Source organism: Malaclemys terrapin, chromosome 1 (genome assembly GCF_027887155.1).
Source record: "Malaclemys terrapin pileata isolate rMalTer1 chromosome 1, rMalTer1.hap1, whole genome shotgun sequence".
Taxonomy (NCBI): domain Eukaryota; kingdom Metazoa; phylum Chordata; order Testudines; family Emydidae; genus Malaclemys; species Malaclemys terrapin.
The window spans coordinates 189829363-189856231 of NC_071505.1; the positions used below are offsets into that span (position 1 = coordinate 189829363).

Below are 26869 nucleotides of genomic sequence, written 5' to 3' on the forward strand. Positions count from 1 at the left end.
GGCATAGTAATGTCTTCACTAACATGCTACAGTGGTACAGTTGCACCTGTGCAGCTGTGCCGCTGTACATGAAGACAAGACCTTACTCAGAGTGTCATAGCTAAATACAAAATAGAACAGTTTACCATAAATAGTAACACACGTTTCAAGGGAGCATGCAAGGTGAAATTGCCTGTTAACACCCCTCTAAGGTACAGGGAGGAAAGGGGGGTTGTTAGTGGGTTATAGATTGTTGTGCTAAACCATCAATCCAGTGTCTCTATTCAGTCCATGATTTTTAGTGACTAGTGAAGTTAGAATTTAAGCTCCCGGGCCATCTTTTGAAAGTATTGTGCAGATTTCCTTTGAGGATGAGGACTGAGAGGTCAGATCTAGAGTGATCACTTTGTGAAAAGTGTTCACCACAGGTGATGTGGCATTTGTGTCTGATCGTTTTCCTGTGAGTTCATTCGAGAGCTTAGTGATTGTCTGGTTTCACCCACAGATTTGCTATTGGAGCATTTAGTGCACTGGATGAGGTACACGATATGTTATGATAGGTATGTGTAGAACCCAGGGATCTTGAAAGGGGCATTTTGGAGAGTGTTGATCATTGTAGCAGGTTTTGCATCTGTTTTTCTGGCAGGGTCTGTTGCCGCTTTCATATGTCCTAGCATGTGGGGAGCTTGCTTCTGATTATGAGCTTTGAGAGTTTGGGGGGGCGGGGCGTTGTTTGGAGGTTTGAAGAGAGGGTTCAGGAAAGATTTCTTTCAGGATGGGCTCCCCATCGAATATGGGTTGTCGTTGTTTGATAATACCTGTATGGGTTCCAGTATGGGGTGGTAGGTGACAAGTAGGGCTGTACAGTCGGGGAGGGGCAGTTATTTCTGTGTTTTTGAAGCAGGTTCTATTTGGGTGGCCTGTTCCATGATGCGATCTACTTCTCTGGAGTGTCCTTGTTTGGTGAAGGCAGTTTTGAATGTATTATGGTGTATATCCTGGACTTTCTCCTTAGAGCATATTCTGTGGTTTGAGTGCCTGCCTGTAGATTAGATTTCTTGGTGTGTTTCAGGTTTTTACTGGGTCTATGAAGACAGGTATAGTGATCTGTGGGTTTCTTGTATATGGTTGTTGGTAGGGTTCCATTGTTGGAAGCTGATTGTGGTGTCCAGGAAGTTGGTGCTGGTGTGGGAGTGTTCCAGAAAGAGTTTAATGGACTTTTGGTGGTTGTTGAAATTGTGGTAGAAATCTCTGAGGGAGTTTGTCGTCCATCCAGAGGATGAAAATATCATGAATGTATTTCAGTTTTTGTGGTGGATTTGTCCAGAAATTCTTCAAGTTGGCCCATGAAGAGTTTTGCATATTGGGGAGCCATCTTAGTACCCAGGATGTTCCCATGGTTTGGACAAAATGTGTTATTGAATGTAAAATTGTTATGAGTGAGGATGAAATGGATGAGTTTGGCGATGTGTTTAGGATGCATATCTGAGGGTTGTCCATGGTCTTGTAAATATTAGAGGTAAGCAGCTATGCTGTCATTGAGGGATGTTGGTGTATAGGGAAGTGACATTCATGGTGGCAAAACTGATTTCTGAGGGAGGTGGTTAATGTTGCGGAGTTTGTGGAGGAAGTTGGTTGTGTCCTGGAGGAAGTTGGCTCTCTGTGTATTGAGTGATTTGAGGATGGTTTCTATGAGTCCCAATAATACTTCATTAAGAGTGCTGTGGCCAGATATGATGCGTCTGCCTGGGTTCCCTTGTTTGTGTATCTTGGGAAGCACATAGAAGGGGATCACGGGGGAGGAGTTTGTAGAATTTCTCTTGGAGTTGTTTGGGGAAGGATTTGATGATATCCTTAAATTTATGGGTTAATTATGGTGTGCTGTTGTCTGAGTTCTTTGTAGTAGGTAGTGTCGGAGAGTTGTCGGTTGGCCTCAGTGTAGTCATCGTGGTTGAGGACTATGATGGTACCCACTTTGTCTGCTGGTTTGATCACTGGTGGTTAGATTTCAGGGACTGTATAGCTGTCCTGTCAGCAGTGGAGGGATTGTGGTGGATGTGATGTGATAAGATTAGAATAATGGTCAGTTTTCTTAAAGTTCATTATAATGCAAGGTATAGATACAGTTTGCTCATCAGCTTTATCAGTCTTAGTATAATAACTCAGCTCTAAATGAGTTTGGTGACAGGGAAGTCCAAAGTGTCTGAACAGGTTCCCAAAGTCAACTAGTCTACAGTGAGACATTTGGTCTTGAAGACAAATAAGTGACACAATCATCACTGTCATAGTCACAGGTCAGAACAGAGTATTAAAGATTTGTTTTGGGCTATAAAGCCTATCTAAAACTGTAGTACTAAAACAATGCAAACTATTCTAATTCCAATTTAAAAAAACTCAACTATATTAAGAGAATGTTACGGTTAAATTAATGCTATGTTAAACACTTATTCTGAGTTAGGAAATGACCACATTAAGGTCACAATCTATATGTTATGAACTTTAATTACATGATTTACATTTCTCCAATAATATATTTTTTCTACAATTTCTACTTTGTCATAATGATCCAGTATAGATCATTTTTACTTGTTCATACAATAACTTTTCCTCTCAAACATTTTCCCCTACTTAAAAATGGCTGAATTGTTTTGCTGAAACACCTTAAAAATTAATTTTTCAGGCAGGGACAAAGTAGAGGAAATGTCAGTCTGACAAAAGGAAGTTTCAGAAAGTGATAAGCAACTGAAAACATAGTTGGGAGTCTAAATGGAATGGAAATGCTTATACATCTTTAATTGTAGTGGTTGGTACCACTGGGATAAATCTGCCTAAAAATACTGTGGAAGTATAACTTGCACTCTTTGTAATTCCTAAATCTTTTAAAAATTGTAACTGCAATTGTCAGTAACTATATTTATTAATGTTTAAGAATATCTGAATAATTGGAATAAGCGTTATTAATATTGTAACATGCAAATGTCATTTTACAATTTAAAAAAATTCTCAATGAAAATATTACGTAAAAATCTAGTTAATTTATGAAAAACTATGAAGCAGAAGCATTATGACTTTAATTCACTACTTGATCTTCCTATCATAATGAGTTCTTTTTTTAAAAAAGCTGTCACACTCTGGTAAACTTCAGTTGGGTTTTGGAAAAATAAACTTTCTAAACTGTCATATCTTAATGATATCTAGACATTAGTAAAAAGAAGCTCTGATCAACCTTTTCTTCCTTTTTGATTTATTCAGCAATATCCCAATCTGGTGTTCATGACCTCATGAAGATTGGATTGTGGCATTACTGAATGATTTAGGAAGAGGCCCAAAACCCAATTGAAGTGCAGTAATTTCACTGAAATGTTGTCACTTATCCTTTAGTAAAGAAGTGAGGTTGGCAAGTCATCAGTCAAAGGAGAAAGTGTGCAGGCAGGTGGGGCTCTGTAGGTTATTGAAGACAGTATTAACTGGATTATTCCAGTCTCAGGGAATAAAATGTTGGCTAAAGGTACAGGCATACACTGAGCTTTGCTTGAGGAAGACTAAACTTCAGTTTACTAAATGGCTCAGGGGACATAACGAAATGTTGGAAAATCAGTATTCTGATTTCCGGGGACACTTCTGAATTTCAGATGACGTTTTGGATAATCTGCGTTCACTTGTACGTGACTTTTTAGGTTTCGCTTTTAGTTTATAACAGGGAAAAACTGGCCTCTGGCCTTGGCTTATTTTTATTTAAATATCTTTAATTACTGTCAGAGCTAACAACTGATTCTAGTGGGATTGCTCTCCTGCTCTTTAGTAATTGCTTAATTTGTGAAATGTGTTATAATTCTGCCTTACTTTCAAATCATTGCTTTCCTCCTGGAGGTTAAAAGGGAATGGGTAAGTATGCTGTATGACTGTTAAGAAGTCTGCACAATCTTTTAATACATTTTTATAAATATAGCTTTACTGTCAAGTTACATGGTTTTTTTTCAATTTATCTAGGGTAACATTTTTGAGAGACTTAAGTCCCGTTGTCTAAAGTTACTTAAGCTCTTAAGTGCCTACATCACTTAAGCATTCAAAAAAAATGGCATGTCATGCTTCTAAAAGGTGTAAGTCAATTGTAGTTTTTGGAGAGTAACAGTTTGCAAGCTTATGTGTTAAGATATGTCTAAGATCCTATATATCAGGGATTGGCAATCTTTGGCATGCGGCCCGCCAGGGTAAGCACCCTGGCAGGCCAGGCCGGTTTGTTTACCTGCTGCGTCCACAGGTTTGGCTGATCGCTGCTCCCACTGGCTGCAGTTTGCCGGCCCAGGCCAATGGGGGCTGCAGGAAGCGGTGCAGGCTGAAAGTTGTCGATCCCTGCTATATAGGCTGGCCTTATGACCGTTTAAATGCAAGTTAAACTCTGGTTAAACTTTCAGCTTGTCTAGGCCAACCATTATGGACTGGGGTAAAACGAGCTAATAACAGTCAAGTTCTAATGTTGATGAAGGCCTATAGTGCTGTGATTTGGATTGGTCCGTGCTGGCTGGTGAGCACTATCCAGCTACAACTGGAATCCTGCCTCACTTGTAACTACTAGTATTTTGAGGGAACACAGTTAAAGCATGTTTCAGTCTGACAGTGCAGACAAGAGTTAGGCTGTGTGTTACCATGTTCCGGAGCCGTGCTACCGCCTTGACTTTAACAGGGCTGCAACATGGTTTGAAGAGTTGGTTGAAACGCTGTTTGCCCTGTGAGACTGAACTGAGCTTTAAGTGGTCTCCAGCTCTCTGGTAATTTAAATTCCTTTTCCACCTTTGCTGTAATGTATGTGTGAAACTGCAGGACCTGTGTGGAAGGGGGCATTTAATTTTTAGGGGGTAGACAAATAACCAGAGGGTTCAGGAAGTATGTACCAGATACAGATGCTGGCTCTCTCTAATACTGGGATATTTGGTTATATATTCATGGTCTCCCATTGAATCTGTGTGCATGATGGGAATACAGGTCAGAGTTGAGTTAAAGTACGTCAAATAAAATTTTTATTTATGTTTTCTGTTTAACTTTTTTATTTTTACCATTTAACTTGGAGTTTTTGGCTTTCCAAGTTCCTTAAACTTTAAACATATTTTTAAAGATTATTTTCGTATAAATTGTATTTATAATTATTTACAGCCTTTCCTACAGCTTAACCATGCATTTGTCTTGGATTGATAATACTTTTGAACCTAGACAGCCCCTTCCATTCCAGGCTCCCTCTCAAACTGATAAATTTCTAACTTCTATTCATTAGCACTCTGTATGGAGGAATGCTGTTTATCTTTCCTTTTGACTGGATATTTTTCTAGTCGAGTGGATGTTAATGAGTTCATTTGTTTTCCTTTGGGTTGGGCATCTTTCCATCCCCTCCCCTAGCACCAAGCTGAAGTTCCTAAGCAGATTCTGATGGAACTAACCATCTCCTGTGTACTTCAGTGTTTTGGAATGAATTTGCAAGTAATTCCATGAAGAACACTTGGATTATTGATCTTAGTGGCCTGGGTATTAGAGGAATGTAATTCAGGATCAAATAGCTCCATTTCTGCCCAGAGCCTAAAGCAATTTCATAATAATGCATAGTAGTCTGTAGTCAGTCAGTTTTGTCAACCGATGGCGATGGAGACGATTATTGTTGTTTTGTAATATGTCGGAGCCTAGAGATCTATGCCCCGTTATGTTAGGTACTGCACAAACATAAGAAGATGGTCACTGCCTGGAAGATCTTATATTCTGAGTAGTAGTAAGGGTTTCATTCATCTTCTAAGATGAAAGTCAGCTTTCAGGAAAGTAGATTTTAAAAAGAAACGGATAGTGTTTTAGCAGGTAGAATATATGGTTGAAAAAAGATATATAATGGTGGCATTTGTTTTCAATCGGATTAAATGCCAGAGGTAACTGGATTTCAATTTTTTTTTTTTTTTTTTTTTGTCATTGAGTGTTCTTCTTGTGAAGTCTTACAAAAGCTGCTTCTTTGAAGTTCTACAGTACTATACTTTAAACTTTTAAACAGGTCACCTACCCTCTATAAAGCTGGGAAATCATAATTTTTTGTAAATGTAAAAAGATGGCTTTTCATGCTTATAGAATATTTCAAAAAAGCTAATGTTGATTGAAGAAACGGAAATTTCATCTGCGTGATTTGTACTATTTTAAGAATTTGCAGAGTTTTCAATTCTGCTTAAAGAAATCTTTAATCACTTTTTAAAATCATTCTTGTATATTTCTCATATACTTGTGCAAAAAAAATTTAAGTCATTTAGGCAACTATATCCGTGTGATCCATTTTTAAGAAGCCCTTTTTAGCAGGTTAAAAAGACAGCTTGTGACCTATTGCTGAACTTATTTATTATTGATTTCAATCATCACCTTAGCAATTCCCAAAGAGTGCAAATTATGTCAAATGTTACTACAGTGTGAATTATTCAACTTGAAGAGTCAGATGCTGATATTTACTCCCCTCCCCCACCCCATTTGGCAAGATTCGCCCTCTACTGTGACCTTCCGTCACTCAGAATGCCATCTCAACATGGTATTCAGTGCTGCTGCAGTGGATATTTTGCTCTGCACTGCAGCAAAGTCACATTGGACTAGTCAAGCATGCAGTCCATTTGTTTCTGTGTTTGCTGTGAATTAATAGAACTGAGGCAGAGATAGGCCCAACACAAAGCAGAAATAATGGATTGTTTTATGCTAACTGGAGAGTGAGGGATACAAACAGTAGCAGATAGGCAAAAAGTCAACACGTGGCCTATGGCAGAGTGATCTGTCAGCTGTAGAGGGGAGTAGTCTAGGGACAGTTGCAACCAGAACTGGTTGCTTACTATTTCAAATTAAGTAGCTTCCATGCAAAAGAATTTTTCCATCCTTCCTCTAGATTTGCAGAAGTGTCTGCAGTGATTCTGTAAAATGATTCCTTGGCACGATCCCAAGTCACCTTCTGGCTACATCCTGATCCACAATGTGCGAGCAAATCACATTGCGAATCTCCATTGCTCTTCGAGAACAGGAGCAGTGTGCATGTAGGTGGGATCCAGCTGTCTATGCAGGCTTTGAGAGCCAGAATTGTCCTGTGCTCACTCGCTCTGGAAGTATTCTCCTTTTAGCCTCACAAATGTTTTGCAAGGTAAAGCACACCACGCTAATGTGAACTGCATTGGCTGCACTGGCATTCAGATGGGTCCGCAGGCATCACCAGCGAGCTTTTCAGACTCTCAAAAGTGCATTCCGCTACCATTTTGCAGCTACTCTGTACTTGTATTTGCTTTTTCTTAGGTCAGCAATGTTGGGGTACAACTTTGAGCTATGTTGGAAGCGGGTATGCGGGGTCCCCCAAAATAACTGTGGGGACAGAAACACCGTACACAACCTAGTTTTTTCTGCAGAATGGAAGTCCCTTTGCGGTACAATCCTGACCTCCTGAGTGCCCTGGTGTCGTGAACCTTTCCTGTGTCCAACATAGGTGTTCATGAACCAACCTCTATTGTCCACTGAGCCTTGGATAATGAGTGAAGAGTAACCTTTTTGGTTCACATATTCACTGGCTCCTTTTAACGGATGAAGTATTGGAATGTGTGTTCCTTTGATGGTGCCCGCACAGTTTGGAAAGCACATCCTCTGAAATCCTGCTGTAATTTCAGGGACTTTAATTATGGCAACCACCCATGGGTAGATTGCAGTTTTGATAGCATGACAAACCTGTACAACCGTCACCCTGACAGTTGACTTCTCAACCGTTAACTTGTTTGCAATTGACTGACAGCTATGAGGTGTTGTCAGCATCCAAAGGGTGATAGCCACCTGCTTCTGTACTGGTATGGATTTCTGAAACTGAGTGGTCTGCACTGAAGGGTTGGTGCAAGCAACTTGCACAACTCCATGAAGATCTTCCTCATTCGGAATTTCTGCAGCCACTGGTCATCATCCTAGGTTTCCCAACTGATGTGGTCCCACTACACTATGTTGTTTATCTGGGACTAGGAGCAGCAGTCCATCCATGGGTATACTGTTGCAATCCCAGCATTCAACACATCTGTTCCTTGGAAGCTTAGTAAATATTTGTTTGCCCTCTTGGTTAGTCATCTTCAGCATTTCAAATTTTTCTGACCCATTCTATCCATTATCTGGTACTGGACTGCGTGAACATTAGTCCCCACAAGCAGTAGCAGGAGAAGAACCACATTGTGGACTTGCTCCTTGGCTTCAACCCAGTTTGGCAAAAGGGAGAGATGACCAAGAGCTGCTGATGCCAAATGTGTGAAGGCAGCAACTGTGTGTTGTCAGTACTGGCAACATGCAGCAAAGCGGTTCCCAGAGCATCTCCTGTGACACACAGGACTCCAGGACACCGACCCTGAAATAGCACTACTGTCATGTACTGAAAAGGGGCAGTATGGATGCAGGTATATGCCCGTATGCAGCATATACCCTTGCGCAGGCAGAATATGTGGACGCTGTGTGAGTACAAGGTACATGTTCTAGCAGTATATGGACAAGTACTCAGGGAAGTGCGCAAGTATAGACGTAGCCTGAGATTTAGGCAGTCTTTTTTCTTTTTCTGTCCCATGCAAATATTTGAATTTGGGAAAGTATTAATTATGAAAAGGATGACTTTGCATTACAGCACTCATGCCATTACACACTTATGTATGCTGTATAAAGTACAGCTGAATATTAAAAAATTATCCAATTTTGCCCATATGACACCTTTATTTGTAACAAAATTTTGAGTTTCCAGTAACTGGAGAAAATTAATCAACTATGAATGGCAGCTGGATTTTTAAGTAAAAATGTTTCTGATGTTTCTGAACCTTGTGATTTAATGTACTTACAGGTGGATGAAAGCCAAACTGGAGAACCTGGGTGGCTTGGAGGTGAACTGAAGGGAAAGACTGGATGGTTCCCTGCAAACTATGCAGAGAAAATACCTGACAACGAAGTTCCAACCTCTGTGAAACCAGTAGTTGACACTACTGTTGCACCTAAAGTTTCTTTGCGTGAAACACCCCCAACTCCAGCAGCTCCAGCTCCAACAGAATCTACTGCCACCACCAACAACTGGGCCGACTTCAGTTCAACGTATGTTTGCTGGTGGTTATCACAAACCAGTACTGTGGGTTTTCAAGCAGTTAACTTGTGACCAGTTAAAATTCATTACATTTCTCATCCACTGAGATTGTGTCAGTAGTTAACCTGGCAAATGAGATATTTGCAGGAAACTAGACAGCACACTGTAAATCAGGAAGGATTATTCATCTTCGGTAAAACACAACTCCCATCGTAATTTTTTTCCCTTTAGTAAACATTTTTTTCTCAATAGGATAGTCTGCAAAAGTTTTGTTTTTGTTCTGTGGCATTTTTTTAATTTGAATTAGGCTTTCCAGTCCAAAGGCATGCTTTCACCATATCCTCTTAAGCAATCAAGAAGACAAGTACAAAAGCTTGCCCATCTGGCCCTTTTCCCTGACCATATTCAGAATTATTTTACAGCAGAAATCCCAGCATGTCATCCTCCATTTGTTTATATACAAAATATGTGAGAGAGCAGAGTTGACACCTTCTCTTACTTCATCGTTACCAACTTGTATTTTACATTAAGATGATGCTGCTTCTGCTAAAGTCAACCAATTTATTGTTATACAGTAGTACTTGTGGTGTGCCTGATGCTATATACATGTAAGACAAGTTTCATGTCCCAAAGATTATATATATGTATGTTTTATCAGGACAGGTTAGTCTACTATGTAAATAATTGGTTAATCATTTTGTTTAATGAGATAAGGTGTTTTACAATTAGAAGTATGTATTTTACTGAAACATTTGAGTACTTAACACACAGTGCTTTAAAAAGTTTTTACCCAAGAGAGCACAATAGTTCTGAAAGAACCATTTAAACTTGGTGGTAACTTTGTTGCTCTCCGGACAACTTTTTTTCTGAAAAAGCAATAATATAAGAAAATTAAAACTGAGCTTCCCACTTATTTTTATTTTTTCCCTACCTAAACAAAAGTAGCTCAAGACAAAACTATTCTAATTTTAAGTGAATACTATGCATTTTTATAACTTTGCATAAAAATCACTGTCTGATTTTGGTAGAAAATAAAAAAATACAATTAGTTTCTACTCCAGAGCTTATCGTGTATAATGTTTGTACAGTGCTTAGCACAGTGGGGCCCAATCTGGTTGTGACCCTCAGGCACTATTACAGTGTAAATGCTTAATAATAATCAATATTTAATTAAGGATACAGGAGCCAGGAATAGAAATTAATATTTAAGGTGAACACTCTCTTTATACTGTTAGGGTTGGTTTCTTTTATTTAACCTAATGGGTTTGTTAAGGCACAGGTGACTATGTGAAGATATATAACCGAAATCAGTTAGTCTCCACATTTTAGTGGCAGTTTTCCATTTTGCAAGCCACGGATAGTGATGGGACTGAATGAACACCTCAATCTTCTGGCTGATTCTTTTATTTAAAATGGGCCCTGACGTTGGTGTGGGTGATTGTACAAAACTGAAAAAAAATCCATACTAATTGGAACTGGTTTCCAATCTAAAATCCTCCCAAGCCTACTGAAAGTAGGACTCTCCCACCACTTTTCCCATTCACTTAGTTGTCCTTCCCATAAGCAGCCTGGGAAAATAAGTGTGCTTGGCAGCATTATCTGACAGCAAGGGGAAAGGGGAAAAGGGTAATATTTCGGGGGCCCTGGAGACAGTAAACAAAATGGCTGGCGTTAATTGGACAGTCCAACTAAATTATACATACCTAAGGTCCCTTCCTATAGATCCAACTGGGTCTCAAAGAGCTCCTGGCTCTGAATGATCACAGCACCATCTGCCTCCCTGTCTTCAGTGATATCTTCATCTGCCAGTTCAAGGGAACCCTCCACTGCAGGTTGTGAGCTGTCCCCTTTTATAGGCAGGAAGGCAGGTGGTTCCTGGCTCAGTCTGACAACAAGCTGTTTGTTACACAGGCCTGTCTAAGGGGCAACACCAGACTTAAGGCTGTGTTCCTCTGTCTTCTGGTAAGCCTGACGCAGCTCCTTCCCCATTTCCTGGCATTGGCCCTCATCCCTGCTATACCCCTGGGCCTCAGTGCCCTCAATGTACACTTCCCTTGTATACCTCTTTATTCCTGTTGAAATTATGTAGCTGTGCCCGCACATGTTCTTCTCTACCCCACCTTCGCATCAAGGAAATCAAGGACCTTTTCCCTAGACTATACAGTGGCATGAGGATGAATTAGACTTATGCTTGTCCAACTTTCGCAAATACACTTGTACTAGCAGGAAAAGAGGCATTTCCAAAATATATCAGTGACTTTAAAGTGGGGGAGTGGGGTTGGACTTGGTATCACCATGATACCTCAGGAGCATTGTTCAAAAATTAGACAGAATGGGCACTGCTGAGGGAACAGGTGCTAGAAGACTACTTGTACTGGTACAGGTACTTCTGCAGCCATACAAGCATCATGCCAGTAAAACTATACTAGTAGAGGGCTTGTCACTTGAGGAACTGATTTAACTTGGCTGGTAAAAGTTGAGGGATTTTTTTTTGTCAGGACTCAAAACTAAATGTGGATGCATGCAATACTGTGCTGACAGAAGGCAAGTTTTGCTGTTAAAACTTTGTAGTGTAGACCAGGCCAGGAAGTGAACAACATTGAGCTTTGCCAGACCCACAGGGGTGAAATGCCCAGTCTCTGTCTCACTCTTCCCTTTCTCCACCCCACCTGTTTACTGTGTAGAACTGTTAACTCATACGTGTCAGCTGATGTTAACTCCAATATTATGATGAGAGAGGTAGCTGGGACTCAACTATTTAGGGCTTTTTAGACTTTAGGGTTCTACACTAGCTAGTAAAAACGTAGACAATTGTCTGTTACTTTGTAATTGCAAAAGCAAAAAAATTCAATTGTTAATATATTTAGTTTATATACCTTTGTCTACTTAAAACTACAGCTGTGCACTGAGCTTTAAAAATGCATAGTTTCAACAGTTAGCACCCAGAGCTTGCACGCTGGGGGAAAAAGAAATTGGACTAATGAAGTCTAAACAATAAGGAATAAGGCAGGAGATTGAGAACAGATAATCCTGGTTAAATGATAACGAAAAGGTGGTTGAAAGTGGGTTCTAATAATCAATTTACAGGATGAGAGGTGATGTTCAAAGGATAAGTGATCACATGAAAAAAATCACTCAGATTATATAGTCTGCCTTATTTTCAGGTGGCCGACCAGCACTAGTGAGAAACCAGAGACTGATAATTGGGATGCTTGGGCAGCTCAGCCTTCTCTGACTGTTCCAAGTGCAGGGCAGGTGAGGCAGAGATCAGCCTTCACCCCAGCCACTGTTACCGGATCATCGCCTTCTCCTGTCCTGGGGCAGGTAAGTGGCTATATCAGTGCAGAAATCATACTTAACCCAGTGTTTTAACTTTCGCAAAGTGATAACCAAACATTAATTGACCAGCCCTTGCAACATTCATCTAAGGGAGGTAAAGTATTTCAAGATGAGGAGATGAAGATGTCAAACAAAGCCATGCGGGAAGTGCAACTTGGCATTCTCGGAGTTCTCCAGTAGAGCTGGGTGAAATATTTTTGACACAAAATTTGTCAAAAAAATTAATTTTGGTCAACCCCAAACTATTTGTCAATTTGACACACATTCACCAAATAGTTTTAGCCAGGAAAAAAAATATTCAGGTTAGATTCCCAAAATGTGGTGAAGAAGAGTAGGAGGTGGTGGGGATGGTGTCCCCCATTATAACTCTTATCCCAGTGATTAGTGCACTCAATTGGTTTGTTGGGGTTAGAACCTGAGTTTCCTGCTCTGGAGCAATGATTTGAACCCAGATCTTCCCCCTCCCAGCTTTGTGCCCTAACCATTTGGGCTGCATCGCTCTCATTTTTTCCTACTGAAGCTGTTCCATTTTTTATAAAATGCTTGAATAAATTGGGCCAGAGAGAAAGAGAGAGCAACTCTAGTCTGGTGGTGAGGACAGTCACCTGGGAGGAGTGATCTGGGCTCAAATCTCTGCTCCAGATCGGGGATTCAAACCTGGGTCTCCCACATCTCAGGGGAGGGATTTAGATCAGCGGTTAGAAGTTTTATCAGGAGACCAGCATCAACATCCTTTCCTCCTCCAATCATTTTATGACGCTAGCTCTTAAAAAATGCCTGGAAACAAAATGTTTTGGGTCAAACTAGCTTTGATTTGCATAATTTTTGTCTATATTTTTTAATTTATTTCAACCCAATTTGCAAACTTTATTTTTTTTTCCAGAACTGCTAGAGAACCGAAAAATCAGTTATTCGCCCAGCTCTATTCCTGAATCCCAATCCTGTGCTCAATCTGTTAGATCACAGTGCCTCAACACTGGCTGAAAAATATGTAGTGCTGGTACATAGATATCTAGCACATCTCAGAATGCTATATGTAAACCCCGAAAAAGCAAGTAGAATGCAAGATGGCATAATGAATAAGTTATAGCAAAAAGATTCTCTTTATTCTCACTTTTTGTGAGATTTACTATAAGCCCTGGGGGCAAGGCTTGTCTCTTTATTTATAGTGCTTTACATAAATGTGGTAGATGAGACAATTAATTTTTAAAATCTTTTTCTGTGTAGAAAAATTATTAAATATCTTACAGGAGTGTATGCACCAGGCACTTTAATACAAATATAGAAATACTGGTGGACTGTGTTAATATATCCACTTGATTGTATTTTATTTTAAATGATCTGTTTGGCTTTATTTGAGTAAAAAGCTTATTTTAATAGAAACAGTCAACACACAGAGCTGTGTCTATAAATGAATGTTGGATTTATTTATTTATTTTTAGAAGCCTTCTTTGCGAAAGACTCTAAGTGATTCACATTTATTTTCTTACCACAATAGGGTGAAAAAGTAGAGGGCCTTCAAGCACAGGCCTTGTATCCTTGGAGAGCCAAAAAAGACAACCACCTCAATTTTAACAAAAATGATATCATCACAGTTCTGGAACAGCAAGACATGTGGTGGTTTGGAGAAGTCCAAGGTCAAAAGGGATGGTTTCCCAAATCATATGTGAAACTCATTTCAGGCCCCATAAGAAAGTCGACAAGGTATTTTGTTTGGTTGCTTTTGTTAGAATGAACAGCATTTTTATTTAATCATTAATATTCTGTTGTTCCTATTTAAAATGTTGTGTGTACTTGTACGTTCGTTTTTAAAGTGTTGGCTCTGAAAAGTGACTATTAATATGACATTGTGTGGCCATATTTGTATCTCTGGTTTCAGATCGGTGTGACTCCGTTTATAAATAAAATGATGAGCTTTGTTTTCTGGCTTCCTCTTTTTTTTTTTTTTTTTTTTTTAACTTCCAGTCCTACCTACAAACTCAGCTTGGGATATGAAAGCAAAGATGGATTCTTCCTGCATCATGTATCGCCAACAACAATTCTGCATTTAGAATTTAGCTAACAATTTTGGCTACACAATGCCAACAAGACTAAAAAGTAGCAAAATCTTACTTACTTTGATAAAATAAGTAAGAATTGAAATACTTGGGGGGTAGGGCTAGTGAGTAAAGAGGTGCCACTTTCCTATATTCACTTTACTAACAAACAGTGTTTTGAAAGATAGTAAGATTGTACTCTAATACAATACATCGTGTGAAAACAATGTTCTAGTTGATAATGAAAACTAGAATGAATTTACATTTTTCTATTGGGGAGCAGAGGAGAGCACAGCAATTTTGCTTTCAGTCCAGTTACATGATTTCAAACTGTATTTTGTCATACTGAGGTTTAAAACTTAAATTTTACTATCTTTTTGCTTTACATGTTGAGATAGTTTGTTCATGGATATAGCTTTTAATGTATTTTTTTTATTCAAAATATTTAGTTTTGTTAAATTTAGAGAAATTAAGACATTTAATATTTTCTCTTTAAGCATGGATTCTGGTTCTTCAGAAAGTCCTGCTAGTCTAAAGAGAGTAACATCACCAGCAACTAAACCTGCTATGTCAGGCGAAGGTAAGAATTTGGATTGAATGATATTAGTAACATCTTACTGTATAGTTTTAATAAAAGAAATTATCTAGTAATAGGTACAAGTTCAGAGCCAGATCCAGTGGGAGTTGGTGGTACTCATTTCCATTGCAGAATCAGGCCCTCTTACTTTACAAAGTAAGAATTTGAATTACCTCCAGAATTAATTATGACTATAAGGCTATGTCCTGCATGTTTTGTAAAACTGCTCATTTACAGAAGAATAGTATTTTTCTAATTAACTTAGGTACATTAATTTATGCAGTGTCATTTATAAGCAGTTGAGAATCAATCCCATATTTCTGATTGTTTTTAGCCTTCTGCCTACAATAGGAAGGGCCCAGGCCCAGCATATGAAATGCATAAAGGATATATTTTCTTTTAACGTACACTGTGTGTGTATGCAGTATATGCCATGTAAAAACATGCGTACATGCTTCAAGATAAGCAAGAATATTCATTAAATTAATAAGTTGTCTCCCAAAATTTTAGTTTTTCATTCACAATGTTTCTTTGTGAATAATTTGAATCCTGCGGTGCCTGTTTTCCTATTTAAATGTTGGATAGACCAAAACTTTCGACCTCTTAGAAGGGGAAGACAAATCAGTGCTGATCCCACCATGAGGAAAGGGATAATTATCCAAACAGGCATGTATGTACCTTACATTTTTAATAGTTTTAATTTGTGCTGTCTTATTTGACCCAAGGAGGTTAGATTTAAATTATAAATTAATAGCAAATAATATAAATAAATATACATTAATAGCAAATAACGAGGACTGCACTCAGTGCCTTGAGATAGATATCAGTATTTTTTGTTGTTCCATGTTATTTTGAACATTAAGCACCTTCCATTAATGAACTATTATTAATCGAAAACCATATGAGTACTTATAGTTGTCTACAAGTTTGTACCTATTTTTTTCATAACAAGATTCTAAATGTGCCAGACCTTTGCCATCATTGGAACCCACACCACTGCTAGCACAGGTATGGCTGCAGTGATACCAGGAAACAGATAAAAAACTTTTCTTCTGAGATATTGTTGATAAAACTGCTGTCAATATAACAAACTTTTCATAAGACATGTTAGCTTGGTAGAAGTTGGATTCAGTTATTAAACATGTAGGCTCCCTATTTTTTTAGTATTAAAAGTAATATTGACACTAGGGATTTTTTTGGGGTGGGGTGGGATTGCATTTAAATGGGGGTGAGTCCAGCAATAGTTGGGCCAGTTCAATTCAGTCATTTATATCACTTAATTATTGACCTATAGCATATCTGATTCAAGGTTGAAGGGGGGGGTTACTGGAGTTAATCTGATTCAGAATTGGTTACTTAATTGTCAAAAAAGCACACAAAGCAAGGGATAGGACCTGTATGCATGTGCACATGTGTGAAAATAAATATATTTTACAAAATAGTAATATCTCTATCAGTCTTTTTATCAGTGCTTTAATTCTTTATTTTTTAAAACCTCATCTGTACAACTGCAATTTAATAGGAATCATTTTGGGCAATTTTTATCACACACACTATAGTCTATAGTTTGCCACTGATGATAATAAATTCCACTGTGGAAAGTGGAATTATAGAAGGATGCTAAAATTTGGCTTCCTTGATTTTCAAAGGCAGTTTAAAAGCAAATACAGAACTGCTAAACCATTTCCCTCCCAATCGTGGCTCTGTAGCTACAACCTGGGATACTGCATGTCTTCTGTCATACGTTCTGTATTTTTCAGTTTGATTAGCTGGATATTTTACACACTGTGCTAAAAGCATATACTTTCAAAAATATTTTTTAAAAACGTTTTGTATGGATTCGGCAGATTTATAATTTCTTTAGGAAAGGAAACTCGTATATAAGTATTCTTCAGAAACAGACTTTCATGAAAGCTAGTTAGTATTTTAGGTCTGAGGATAGTATTTCCGTCTACACTTACTCCCCAACCATTAAACGTGCTATGCTTGCCACTGTTTTCCACAAGCAAAGTGTGTAACACAGAATATTTTCAGAAATCTTTGGTGAATTGTGTAATAGGCATACTACTTCAGAAAATGTTACTGGTTTGTCTGAGATTCTTATTTGCACTCCTAGCTGTACAGGTTTTCATTTAGTTCTGTAATTAAATTACACGTTGCATTTCTCAACAGCAGTCTGTTTCAGTGGTTTGTTTGTTTGGTTTTTTTTGCTCTTGAATACCAAATAGCTGACCATGTTTTAACAAAATTGTGTATTCCACCATTATCTTAGCATTTTCAAGCCAACTGTTGCATAGGATACAATGAGATTGGCTGTCTCCATACAAAGCTTCAAGTAATGAAAGAATTCATTGTTCATGAGAGCCAACTGACATATGTAAAAGGAACACTGTATCAGAAGTTCAGAAAGTGCGATTTTGTATGCCAGGACTGAAATGCTAGTTCTCAGCATAAAATTGAACCCGTAGAAAGTATGCTTATAAAGCCAATCATCATCAAGTGCTTGCACATGTCCATTCCACTTTAGGACTGTGTGCACTAGGGCATTGAAGCTGGAGAATTCTTCCCCATAACAGTATCCATCAGGACAGCACATGTTAGCCAACGGTATAAAAGGATGGAGCCGCTCTGCCCCTTCATCAATTCCTTTTTACTGCTCATGGTCAGTAGTTGTACATGTGTGAACTTTACTCTCTCCCATTCTGTTTTTAGAAAAAATTGCTAGAGGTTTTTTACTGTAAATAGTTTAGTATGGTTGTAGTTATAGTTTTAATTAGTAGCACTTTCTTTGAGCTTTTAGCATGGTACTGGGGCATGCATAAATCCCTGGGATTTAAGCGCCATTCTGGCTGTAGCAAGTCTATACCAGTCAGCAATCCTCACTCCCTGTTTAAAGTGTTTTGCAGAAGTATGCGTGAGGCATAAATGCCTTATCTATGCGGGTCTTTCAGACCAGGATGAAGAAGTTGAGAGAGGTTTGACTTTGAGATAGGGAAATAGTTTTTCTTCCCCCTTTGAACCCCAGCTGCTCTGTACCTGCGGATTCAGACTTGACTCTATCTCAGACCACATCACCAGATTTGGCAGCATCCATGCAGCAGAGAGAGCTAGAGACACCAATCTCCATTTTCAGTACTGGGCAAGCTGCAGAAGTAGTCCATCATTTCAACCTCTTCTGGCCAAAAGAAGCCCTCTTCATCTTGAGGGCGGGGTCCCCAACAGACTTGCACAAGAAGAAGACCAGTACCGAGGTTAGAGCTAAGGCAGCTCCCACTTAGGCACTCCTAGTACAGCATTCTAGCAATGTAGAGTAATCGACTCTGGCCCTTCATGCAAGACCATAGAGGCTGACTCCATTGCTGGGACCTTCAGTGGCACCACCTTCCTCTGTGCTGCATCCTACTGTACCAGTACCATGACATCTGAAGTGTTTGCAGTGGCCAGGGATCTCCTGTGCGTATTGGTGTCAGACTCACCACTGATGCAGGATGAGACTCAGTTACCAATTAATTCTACCCCCCTGGGATACTTCTTGGCATCTACACATTTGGTGCTGTTGGGGACTGAACCAGACCCTCTCGGTATGAACAAAGGAAGTTCTGTTGTGCAGTAGAGCAGACATACAGTCCCTTCAGCAAGAGGAAAGCCTCAGATTCTTCCTCCAGTACCATCCACCTCCCATCAGGTCTTGGTCTCCTGCTACTCTACTTGTTACTATGCTGCCTTGGCATTCAGACTGTGCTAACTCGTTGTTCGAGTCAGAGGTGGTATATTATGCTTTACGATCTCATTTCAGAAGGGCTCAAGCATCTTCCGTTTGTCCTCATGCCGTTCAAGGCCCCAGCATCGTGACTTCTTATAGGAGTAGGTCTCGATCGGATGCCCTTAGGGCTGGACCCTGGTATTGTATCAAGTACAGCAGTGGCCTTTCTGGAATCCATGGGGTACTCCTGGATTCACGTCTGTTTTCTCTTGTGTATCACTCTACTTAATCTCCATCAAGGTGCCATTTTGTTTGTACTGACTCCATTACCCAGAATTGAGGGATCTTATTCCTCCAGTATCTGACCCTCCTGTTACAGATAGTCAGCACTCAACAGAGCAGACTGACACTGTAGTGCCTCTGCACAATGCTTCCTCATCACCACCAGATGGGGTCACTGTCTCAGAATTGTCCTCCCAAATCCCAGGTAATTATAAAATGTACCAGGAAACTAGGGAAAGGGTGGCTGCCTCCCTAGGTATTCAGATGAAACTGTTCCAAGATAATCCACACAAATTAGTGGATATTTTGAATTCGGCAACGCCATCTGGCTCTGCCTATTAATGAAGCCATCTTAGAACCCACCAGAATTTTTTGACAAGAATTCCTCTTCCTTGACACCCACTGCCAAGAAAATGGAGAAGAGGTACCAAATTCTTCGAGTGATTGCTCCTGTCTATTCCACAGTAGGTGTGCGTGCTCGCCACGTGCACTGGTGCTGGAAGTTTTTCCCTTAGCAGTACCTGTACTGGGGGAGCATTGTGGCAACCCCTTGAGTGGCGCCTGCATATCGCGCTATAAGGGGAGCCATGGGCTCCCCCCACCCTCAGTTCCTTCTTGCCAGACAACTCCGACAGAGGGGAAGGAGGACGGGGTGTGGAATAGACAGGAGCAACACATCTCGAAGAATGCCAGTTACTGAACAGGTAACTGTCCTTTCTTCTTCGAGTGATAGCTCCTGTGTATTCCACAGTAGGTGATTCCAAGCAATATCTGCTGGAGGTGGGTAGGAGTTCATGATGGTTCAGGACGAAGTACTGCCCCGCCGAACCCGGCATCATCCCTAGACTGGGAGACGATCGCGTAATGCGAAGTAAATGTGTGAACTAGGCCCAGGTGGCCGCCCTACAAATGTCCTGGATGGGGATATGGGCTGCGTAGGCAGCTGATGAGGCCTGAGCCCTTGTAGAGTGTGCCCTGATGATCGGTGGCAGGGGAATCCCTGCCAACTCATAGCACGTGCGTATGCATGAGATGATCCAGTGGGAAAGCCGCTGGGTGGAGATAGGTTGCCCCTTTGCCCGCTTGGCCGAAGCAACAAATAGTTGAGAGGATCTCCAGAACGGCTTAGTCCGATCCAGGTAAAAAGCCAGTGCCCTACGCACATTGAGCGTGTGGAGACAAGTTGCCAGATGATGCTAAAGAGGAGTTCGGAGCTCTTGTACATGAAGGCTGCCTGTTAGCAAGGTTGTCTTTACAAGCTATATTGGATGAGGCGGATTCAGAAGCTCTGATAACGGCAACAGCAGTTACTATGTGTTGTGCATCTTGGCTGCAATCGTCTGGCATTCCAACCAAAGTCCATCAAACAATGGAAGACTTGCCCTTCATTCTCTCAGAAGACTGACTACAGTCTAGATTCTGTTTAAGAGTCTAGGTCAACCTTAAAGTCTTTGGGTTTCATACACAAGTCCTAAGAGAAAGCACTTCTGCTCTCAGGTCCAGCAAAGGTACCTGTTCTACCCGATAAGGCAGCCAGACCAGTCCAGGGAATGCCATAAGTCTCAGAGGAAGAGACCACCTCCTTGTCCACTGCCTTCTGTTACCTCTAAATAATCTGTAATATCTAAGCAATCTATTTGATTCTGTCGTTGAGGTCAGCAAGCCACTCTAACTTCTCCTGCTTTTTGCAGCAAGTTGTCCCACTTCCTAAGCACTTGGACCCACATAATAACCTATCAATTGGGTTCTAAACGTGATGGAACTGAGATGTACCCTGCAATTCACCTCTATTCCCCCTTCCCACACACCTCACCGCCCTTTTCAAGGACCATTCTCACAAGACTGTACTGATTCATGACGGTCAGTCTCTATTACAGTTATGGGCAGCAGAGTCAGCATTGGGGGAAGGGAGTCTGTTCCCGCTATTTTCTCATTGCAGAGTCCAAGGGATGCCTCAGACCTCTTTTAGATCTGCAAAAATTCAACAGAGTTTTATATGATTACTCCTACATCTGTTATCCCGACCTCAGACCCCAACGACTGGTTTGCTGCCCATGACTTAAGGCTTGTCTCCTCATATCATGGCTCGACGCTGCGGCGATTGATCTACTGGGGGTCAATTTAGCGGGTCTAGTGAAGACCTGCTAAATCGACCGCTGATCGCTCTGTTGTTGACTCCGGTACTCCACCGGAACGAGAAGCATAAGGTAAGTCGATGTGAGAATTTCTCCTGTCGACCCAGCGCGGTGTCAGCACACTGCCGTGAGTCGATCTTAGACTAGGTCTACACTAGCCGCCTGAATCGGCGGGTAGAAATCGATCTCTCAGGGATCAAATTATCGCGTCTCATCGGGACACGACAATCGATCCCCGAATCGACGCTCTTACTCCACCAGCGGAGGTGGGAGAAAGCGCCATCGACGGGGAGCCGCGGAGGTCGATTTTGCCGCCGTCCTCACAGCGCCGTCCTCACACGTAGCTGAATTTGCGTATATTAAATCGATCCCTCCCTCCCCCCCCGTAGTGAAGACCTGCCCTAAGGTACATCGACTCCAGTCAACTTAGCCCAGTAGTGTAGACCTGCCCTTAGAGGATGCCTGCTTCCATTTGGTCATTCACCAGAGCTACAGAAAGTTTTTAAGACTTGTTGTAGAAGATGTTCATTATCCGTTTATGGTGGTCCTCTCTGGCCTTTTGTCAGCTCCTCGAGTCGTCACAAAGTGCCTGGCATTGGCTGCGACACATCTCAGGGAGGCAGATGTTTAGGTGTACCCATATCTGGATGACTGAATGGTTCAGGGTCGGTTCAGACAGCGAGTAGTGTTAGCCATGAAAAGATCCAATCCCTCTTTCATTTGTTGAGCCTGTTAGTCAACAAAGATAAATCAGTTCTCTTTGTACAAAGAATCAAATATGGTTTTTATGAATTAGATTTGACCACAGTGAAGATTGTATTCATCTCCGGCCAGGTTTTAGGTGATCTTGGACCTGTGCAAATGCTTCAAGGCTTCATAGGACAGTGAGGAATTGCCTGATACTTCTTGGTCCCATGGCAACTTGCACATACATAACATAGCATGCCAGACTTCACCTCAGTGTCATGCAGAGGTTGTTGTAGACCAGGGATTGGCAACCTTTGGCACATGGCCCATCACGGAAAGCACATGGCGGGCCGGGCCGGTTTGTTTACCTGCTGCGTCCGCAGGTTCAGCCGATCGTAGCTCCCACTGGCCGTAGGAGATGTGCTGGCTGCTGCTTCACGTAGCCCCCATTGGCTGGAGTGGCGAACTGTGGCCAGTGGGAGCTGCGCTCAGCTGAATCTGTGGACGCAGCAGGTAAACAAACCGGCCCAGCCCGCCAGGGGCTTTCCCTGATGGGCCATGTGCCAAAGGTTGCTGATCCCTGTTGTAGACTGTCTGCCATCAATCTCATCATGCAGGTATGATGAGATCGGAACATCCAGTGGAAGTGCTTTGTCATTTCCAGACTGGTGGATGGACCCTGCCATTGTAAACAAAGTGTGTGTGTGTGTGTGTGTGTGTGTGTGTGTGTGTGTGTGTGTATGTTTTGACCCAGCCCTGCCCTCCATGACCCTAGTCATGGATGCTTCATCCTTCGGTTGCGGAGTTTATTTAGGGGATTTTCAGACTCGGGGATTGGACAGACCAGTATCTCTCCCTCCACTTCAGTGTTCAAGAGCTTTGAGCCTGATCTGTCAAGTGTTTGTTCCCTGCATCAGAAGTTGTTTTGTACAGGTGCTCAAAGACAACAGTGTTGTGATATTCTATCTAAACAGGCAGGGAGATGCCAGGTTAGACAGACACCCTGTGTCAAGTGGCAATGTAACTTCGGTCTTTCTGTATCCGGAATAAGATTATGCTCAAAGTACCTCACCTTCCTGGCTCTCAGGACTATCTACTGGATCATCTCAGCAGATTATTTAGTAAAGATCACAAAGCAAAGTGCATTTTTCAAATTTGTGGAATGCCAAAAATAGACTTGTTCACCATCCAACAGAACAGGAAGTATGACCAGTTCTCTGTCTTCCTGCTATCCTGGAAGGGGAAACATCTTTACGCTTTTCCTCCCAACCCTATGGTGCCAAGTGTTTTGAGCAAACTCGGACAGGATCATGCCATCCTAATTTGATCACTCCAGCATGCCCCCATCAGCTTTGGTTCTCAGACCTGTTGAGCCTTTCAGTTCAAGATCCCACACCTCTCCCTTAGGTCTCAGGACATAGTTTTGCAGGACCATGGCCAGACTCTGCATCCCAAACCTCTCAGCCTATACTTTACTGCTTGGATGCTCAGTGGCTAACTTCCCAGGAAGTTGTCTGTTCCCTTGGAGTGTAAAATATTTTAAATAGCAGAAAACCCTCCCACTTATACTCACCTCAAGAAATGGAAGAGCATGTGGTCACAGCAAGAAGATGCCTCTCCTTCAGTGGCTCCGATTCAGTCTGCTCTGGATTACCTGCTTCACCTAAAGGAAAAAGGACTTTCTACCACTTCCATGAGGGTTCATCTGGCAGCTGTTGCCACATTCCATCCTCCAGTAGATGAAAGATCAGTCTTGTTCCAACCCTACAACTGTTATGCTCTTGAAAGGTTTGGACAGGCTCTTTACCTCCTATTAGGGACCAACACCATCCTGGGATCTGAATTTAGTTCTTTCCATTTTAATGGGGCCTCCTTTTGAACCTATAACTGTGTGATTTGTTTTCTCATCTTTCAATGAAGGTGGTGTTCTTGGTGGCTATTACTTCAACCAGGAGGGTAACAGAATTTCAGGCTTTGGTGGCTGATGCTCCTTATATATTTATCTTTATGAAAGTTAACATGTGTCCACACCCCAAATTTCTCACAAAAGTGGTGTTGAATTCTAAATAAGCTTATATACTTACTAAGCAACAGAGGGTCCTGTGGCACCTTTAAGACTAACAGAAGTATTGGAGCATAAGCTTTCGTGGGTGAATGCCCACTTCGTCAGATGCCTGATGAAGTGGGCATTCACCCATGAAAGCTTATGCTCCAATACTTCTGTTAGTCTTAAAGGTGCCACAGGACCCTCTGCTGCTTTTTACAGATTCAGACTAACACAGCTACCCCTCTGATATTTACTAACCTTTTTTCCTGAAACCTCACTCTCTAAGATAAGGAAAAACTCTGTACTTGGGATTTTCATAGGGTGTGTTAGCCTTTACCTGTTTAGAATGTCTCCTCAAGTATTTGTCTCCTTTGCTGACAGGATGAGGGGGAAACTTTTTTCACTTTTCAGAGGATTTCTTCCTGGACCTCCTCTATTAATCTGTGCTATGATATTGCTGAAGTTCCACCATCTCAGAGTTTTAGCATACTCTATGAGAACACAAGCAGCATTGGCTGCTTTCTTGGGTCACGTTCCCATCAGTAAAATTTGCAGGACTGCAACTTGGTCATCTGAACATATGTTCATCACACATTATGCTCCCTTCCAAACCTTGAGGCTAGATTTGGGAGCATGGTGTTGCAGTCCTTGTTTAAGTAGACTCCGATCTCCTATTCCATCTAGAACTGCATGTGGGTCAACTAAAGTGGAATGGACACGTGCAAGCAATCAAAGAAGAAAAAAGGGTTGCATTACCTGTTCAGGAGTTGTTCAAGATGTGTTGCACATGTCCATTCCGCAACCCACCCTCCTTCCCTTCTATATCAGAGTCACAGCAAGTACTGGCTTCTGGAGTGAAGTAATTGAGAGAGATTGGGTGACTCCACCCCAGTATACTTTTGGCTAGCAGCACGAATGTTCAAAGAGTGCATGCTCTGCCCTGTTTGGGACCACTATGGGAAACAATTCTCCAGCTTTGGTGCACTGCCAAACATATACACACACACACCTAAAGTGGAATGGACATGTGAAGCACATCTTGAAGAACAAGTTATCAAACAGGGATGTAACAGTTTGGGTGGTGGTTTTTTTGGTTTTTTTTTGTTAATAAAAAAAATAGATATATACTTAGGTCATGTTAGAGGTTTACCAAAAATAATAACTTCATCCATAATAGGAGTGGGGTTTTTTTTTTTTTTTTTTTGGTTTGGGTTTTTTTTTAGAATAGAAGCCTTTAAAGAACTTTAAGTAGTCTTGAAGATCATCTAATTTAGAAAGTTAAATATTAAACCTTATTTGTGAAGGAAGGGAAAATGTTTTGGAGTGAAGTGTTGCCTACACAGAAGCAATAGGGCAGAAAGCTATGAATATCTAACCTTTGGACAGGTCATATGGCATTACTTTCATAAAGATAGATTTTTGCAAATTATACTTTGATTCATCAAGCATTTCCCATTTTTTGAACAACTTCTCCTCCAGAATATATTGCCATGTACACATATGAGAGTTCGGAACAAGGAGACTTAATCTTTCAACAAGGAGATATGATTCTTGTGACAAAAAAAGATGGTGACTGGTGGACAGGAACATTGGGTGACAAATCTGGAGTCTTTCCTTCTAATTATGTGAGACTGAAAGATTCTGAGGTAAAGAGATATGAAACATTACAAAGTCTATCCTTTTTTGTATCTTATTTGTCCACTTTATAATGTTCATTTGATGATTTCAAGTCAGTGAATCAGATGGAGGGTTTTTTTATCTTACAACTTTATTGGACATGAAAAAGCATTGTTACAGTGAAGTTTGAAAGATAAGCCTGTATAAACTACCAGGGAGTACCCCAGTGGTTCTCAACAGGAGGTCCGCGCCCCCCTAGGGGTCCCCAAACCCTTTTGGGGGGCCCTGTGGCTAAAACCCAGAGGCTGAGCCCCAGCACCCCCTGTGGGGCTGAAGCTGGGAACAGCAGGGCTGAATTCCGAAGCCCCGAGCCCCTGGGCAGAGTTGGAGAGATATGGGTGTTACACCCCCCACCTCGAAACTACAGTGCAAGAGCAGGGCAGTCCCGGGGAAGGTCCAGCCCCCTCCACCTCCTTGTCTCCCCACTCCCTGGCCAGGTCAGAGGCGGGAAGCCTTGTCTCCTGCTGCTTCAGGGGGTTGAAGCTGCTCCTCAGCTCCCAGCCCCCTTTGCTCAAGCAACCGGTAAGAGCCGTCTGGGCAGGCAGACCCGGCTCCATGGCTGGCAGAGCCCTCAGAGAACAGGGACCGCAGGGGAGCCTTCCTGACACACAGCCGCTAGCTACCCCCCTGCCTGCAACCTGAGCTGTTTTCGGACTTTTGAGCTGAGCCTCCCACCTTTTGAGTTACAATTTTTGGTTGCATCTCCCCCCCCCCCCCCCAGACAGGCTGGATGGCCTGCTGAGGTGACTCGGGGTGGAGGTGGCGTTTCCTTCCCGACCCTGCTGTGCGGAGCTGTCCAGAGTCCCACTGGCCCCTGCCTACCCAAAATAGAAGTCAAACTACACCTATTCCTGAGCCCACGACTCCCGGCTGAGAGCCCCCAGTCCCCCCTCCCCGTTGGGCCCTGGAGTTTTTATAGCATGTTGGGGGGGGGGGGGGGGGGGCTCAGAAAGAAAAAGGTTAAGAACACCTGGAGTACCCTGTCACTTACTGTTATTAAAGGCCTGTATGATAGCCATGTACAGCCAAATCAGAGGAATTATTGCTGTTTTCCAGTTAACAGTTTTATGACCAAAGAGAATGGGCAGTAAGATATGACTTGAAACAATATAAAAGGGGAAATATCCTAACATGAAATATTAAGCTTTTCCTTCCAAAACAAGGTATTGTAATAATGAACCCAAGGGAACAAGCCCAGGAGAAAAATAAGCTTACCTAATAGCCATATTCTGGTGAAGTTAGATTCATATCAATTAAATTCCGGAAGTTCTGAAGTTGGATGCACTCCCACCACATGTGTAGGCCCTGAAAGGGGGAATGCTTTTGTC

The 26869-nt window shown here is 41.5% G+C and overlaps 1 protein-coding gene across 8 annotated transcripts in view; it reads left to right on the plus strand.

Annotated features, from left to right (window-relative positions):
• ITSN1 (intersectin 1) overlaps positions 1–26869 on the plus strand; it is a 209889-nt gene that overhangs the window by 130874 nt on the left and 52146 nt on the right. For 6 of the 8 annotated variants that reach the window (XM_054048532.1, XM_054048525.1, XM_054048540.1 and 3 more), the window contains 5 exons: positions 8825–9069; positions 12223–12382; positions 13896–14101; positions 14931–15013; positions 25344–25510. In XM_054048532.1, coding sequence (XP_053904507.1) covers positions 8825–9069; positions 12223–12382; positions 13896–14101; positions 14931–15013; positions 25344–25510 — 861 coding nt within the window. The remainder of the gene's footprint in view (positions 1–8824; positions 9070–12222; positions 12383–13895; positions 14102–14930; positions 15014–25343; positions 25511–26869) is intronic. The other 2 variants (XM_054048583.1, XM_054048574.1) reach the window with 1 other exon arrangement.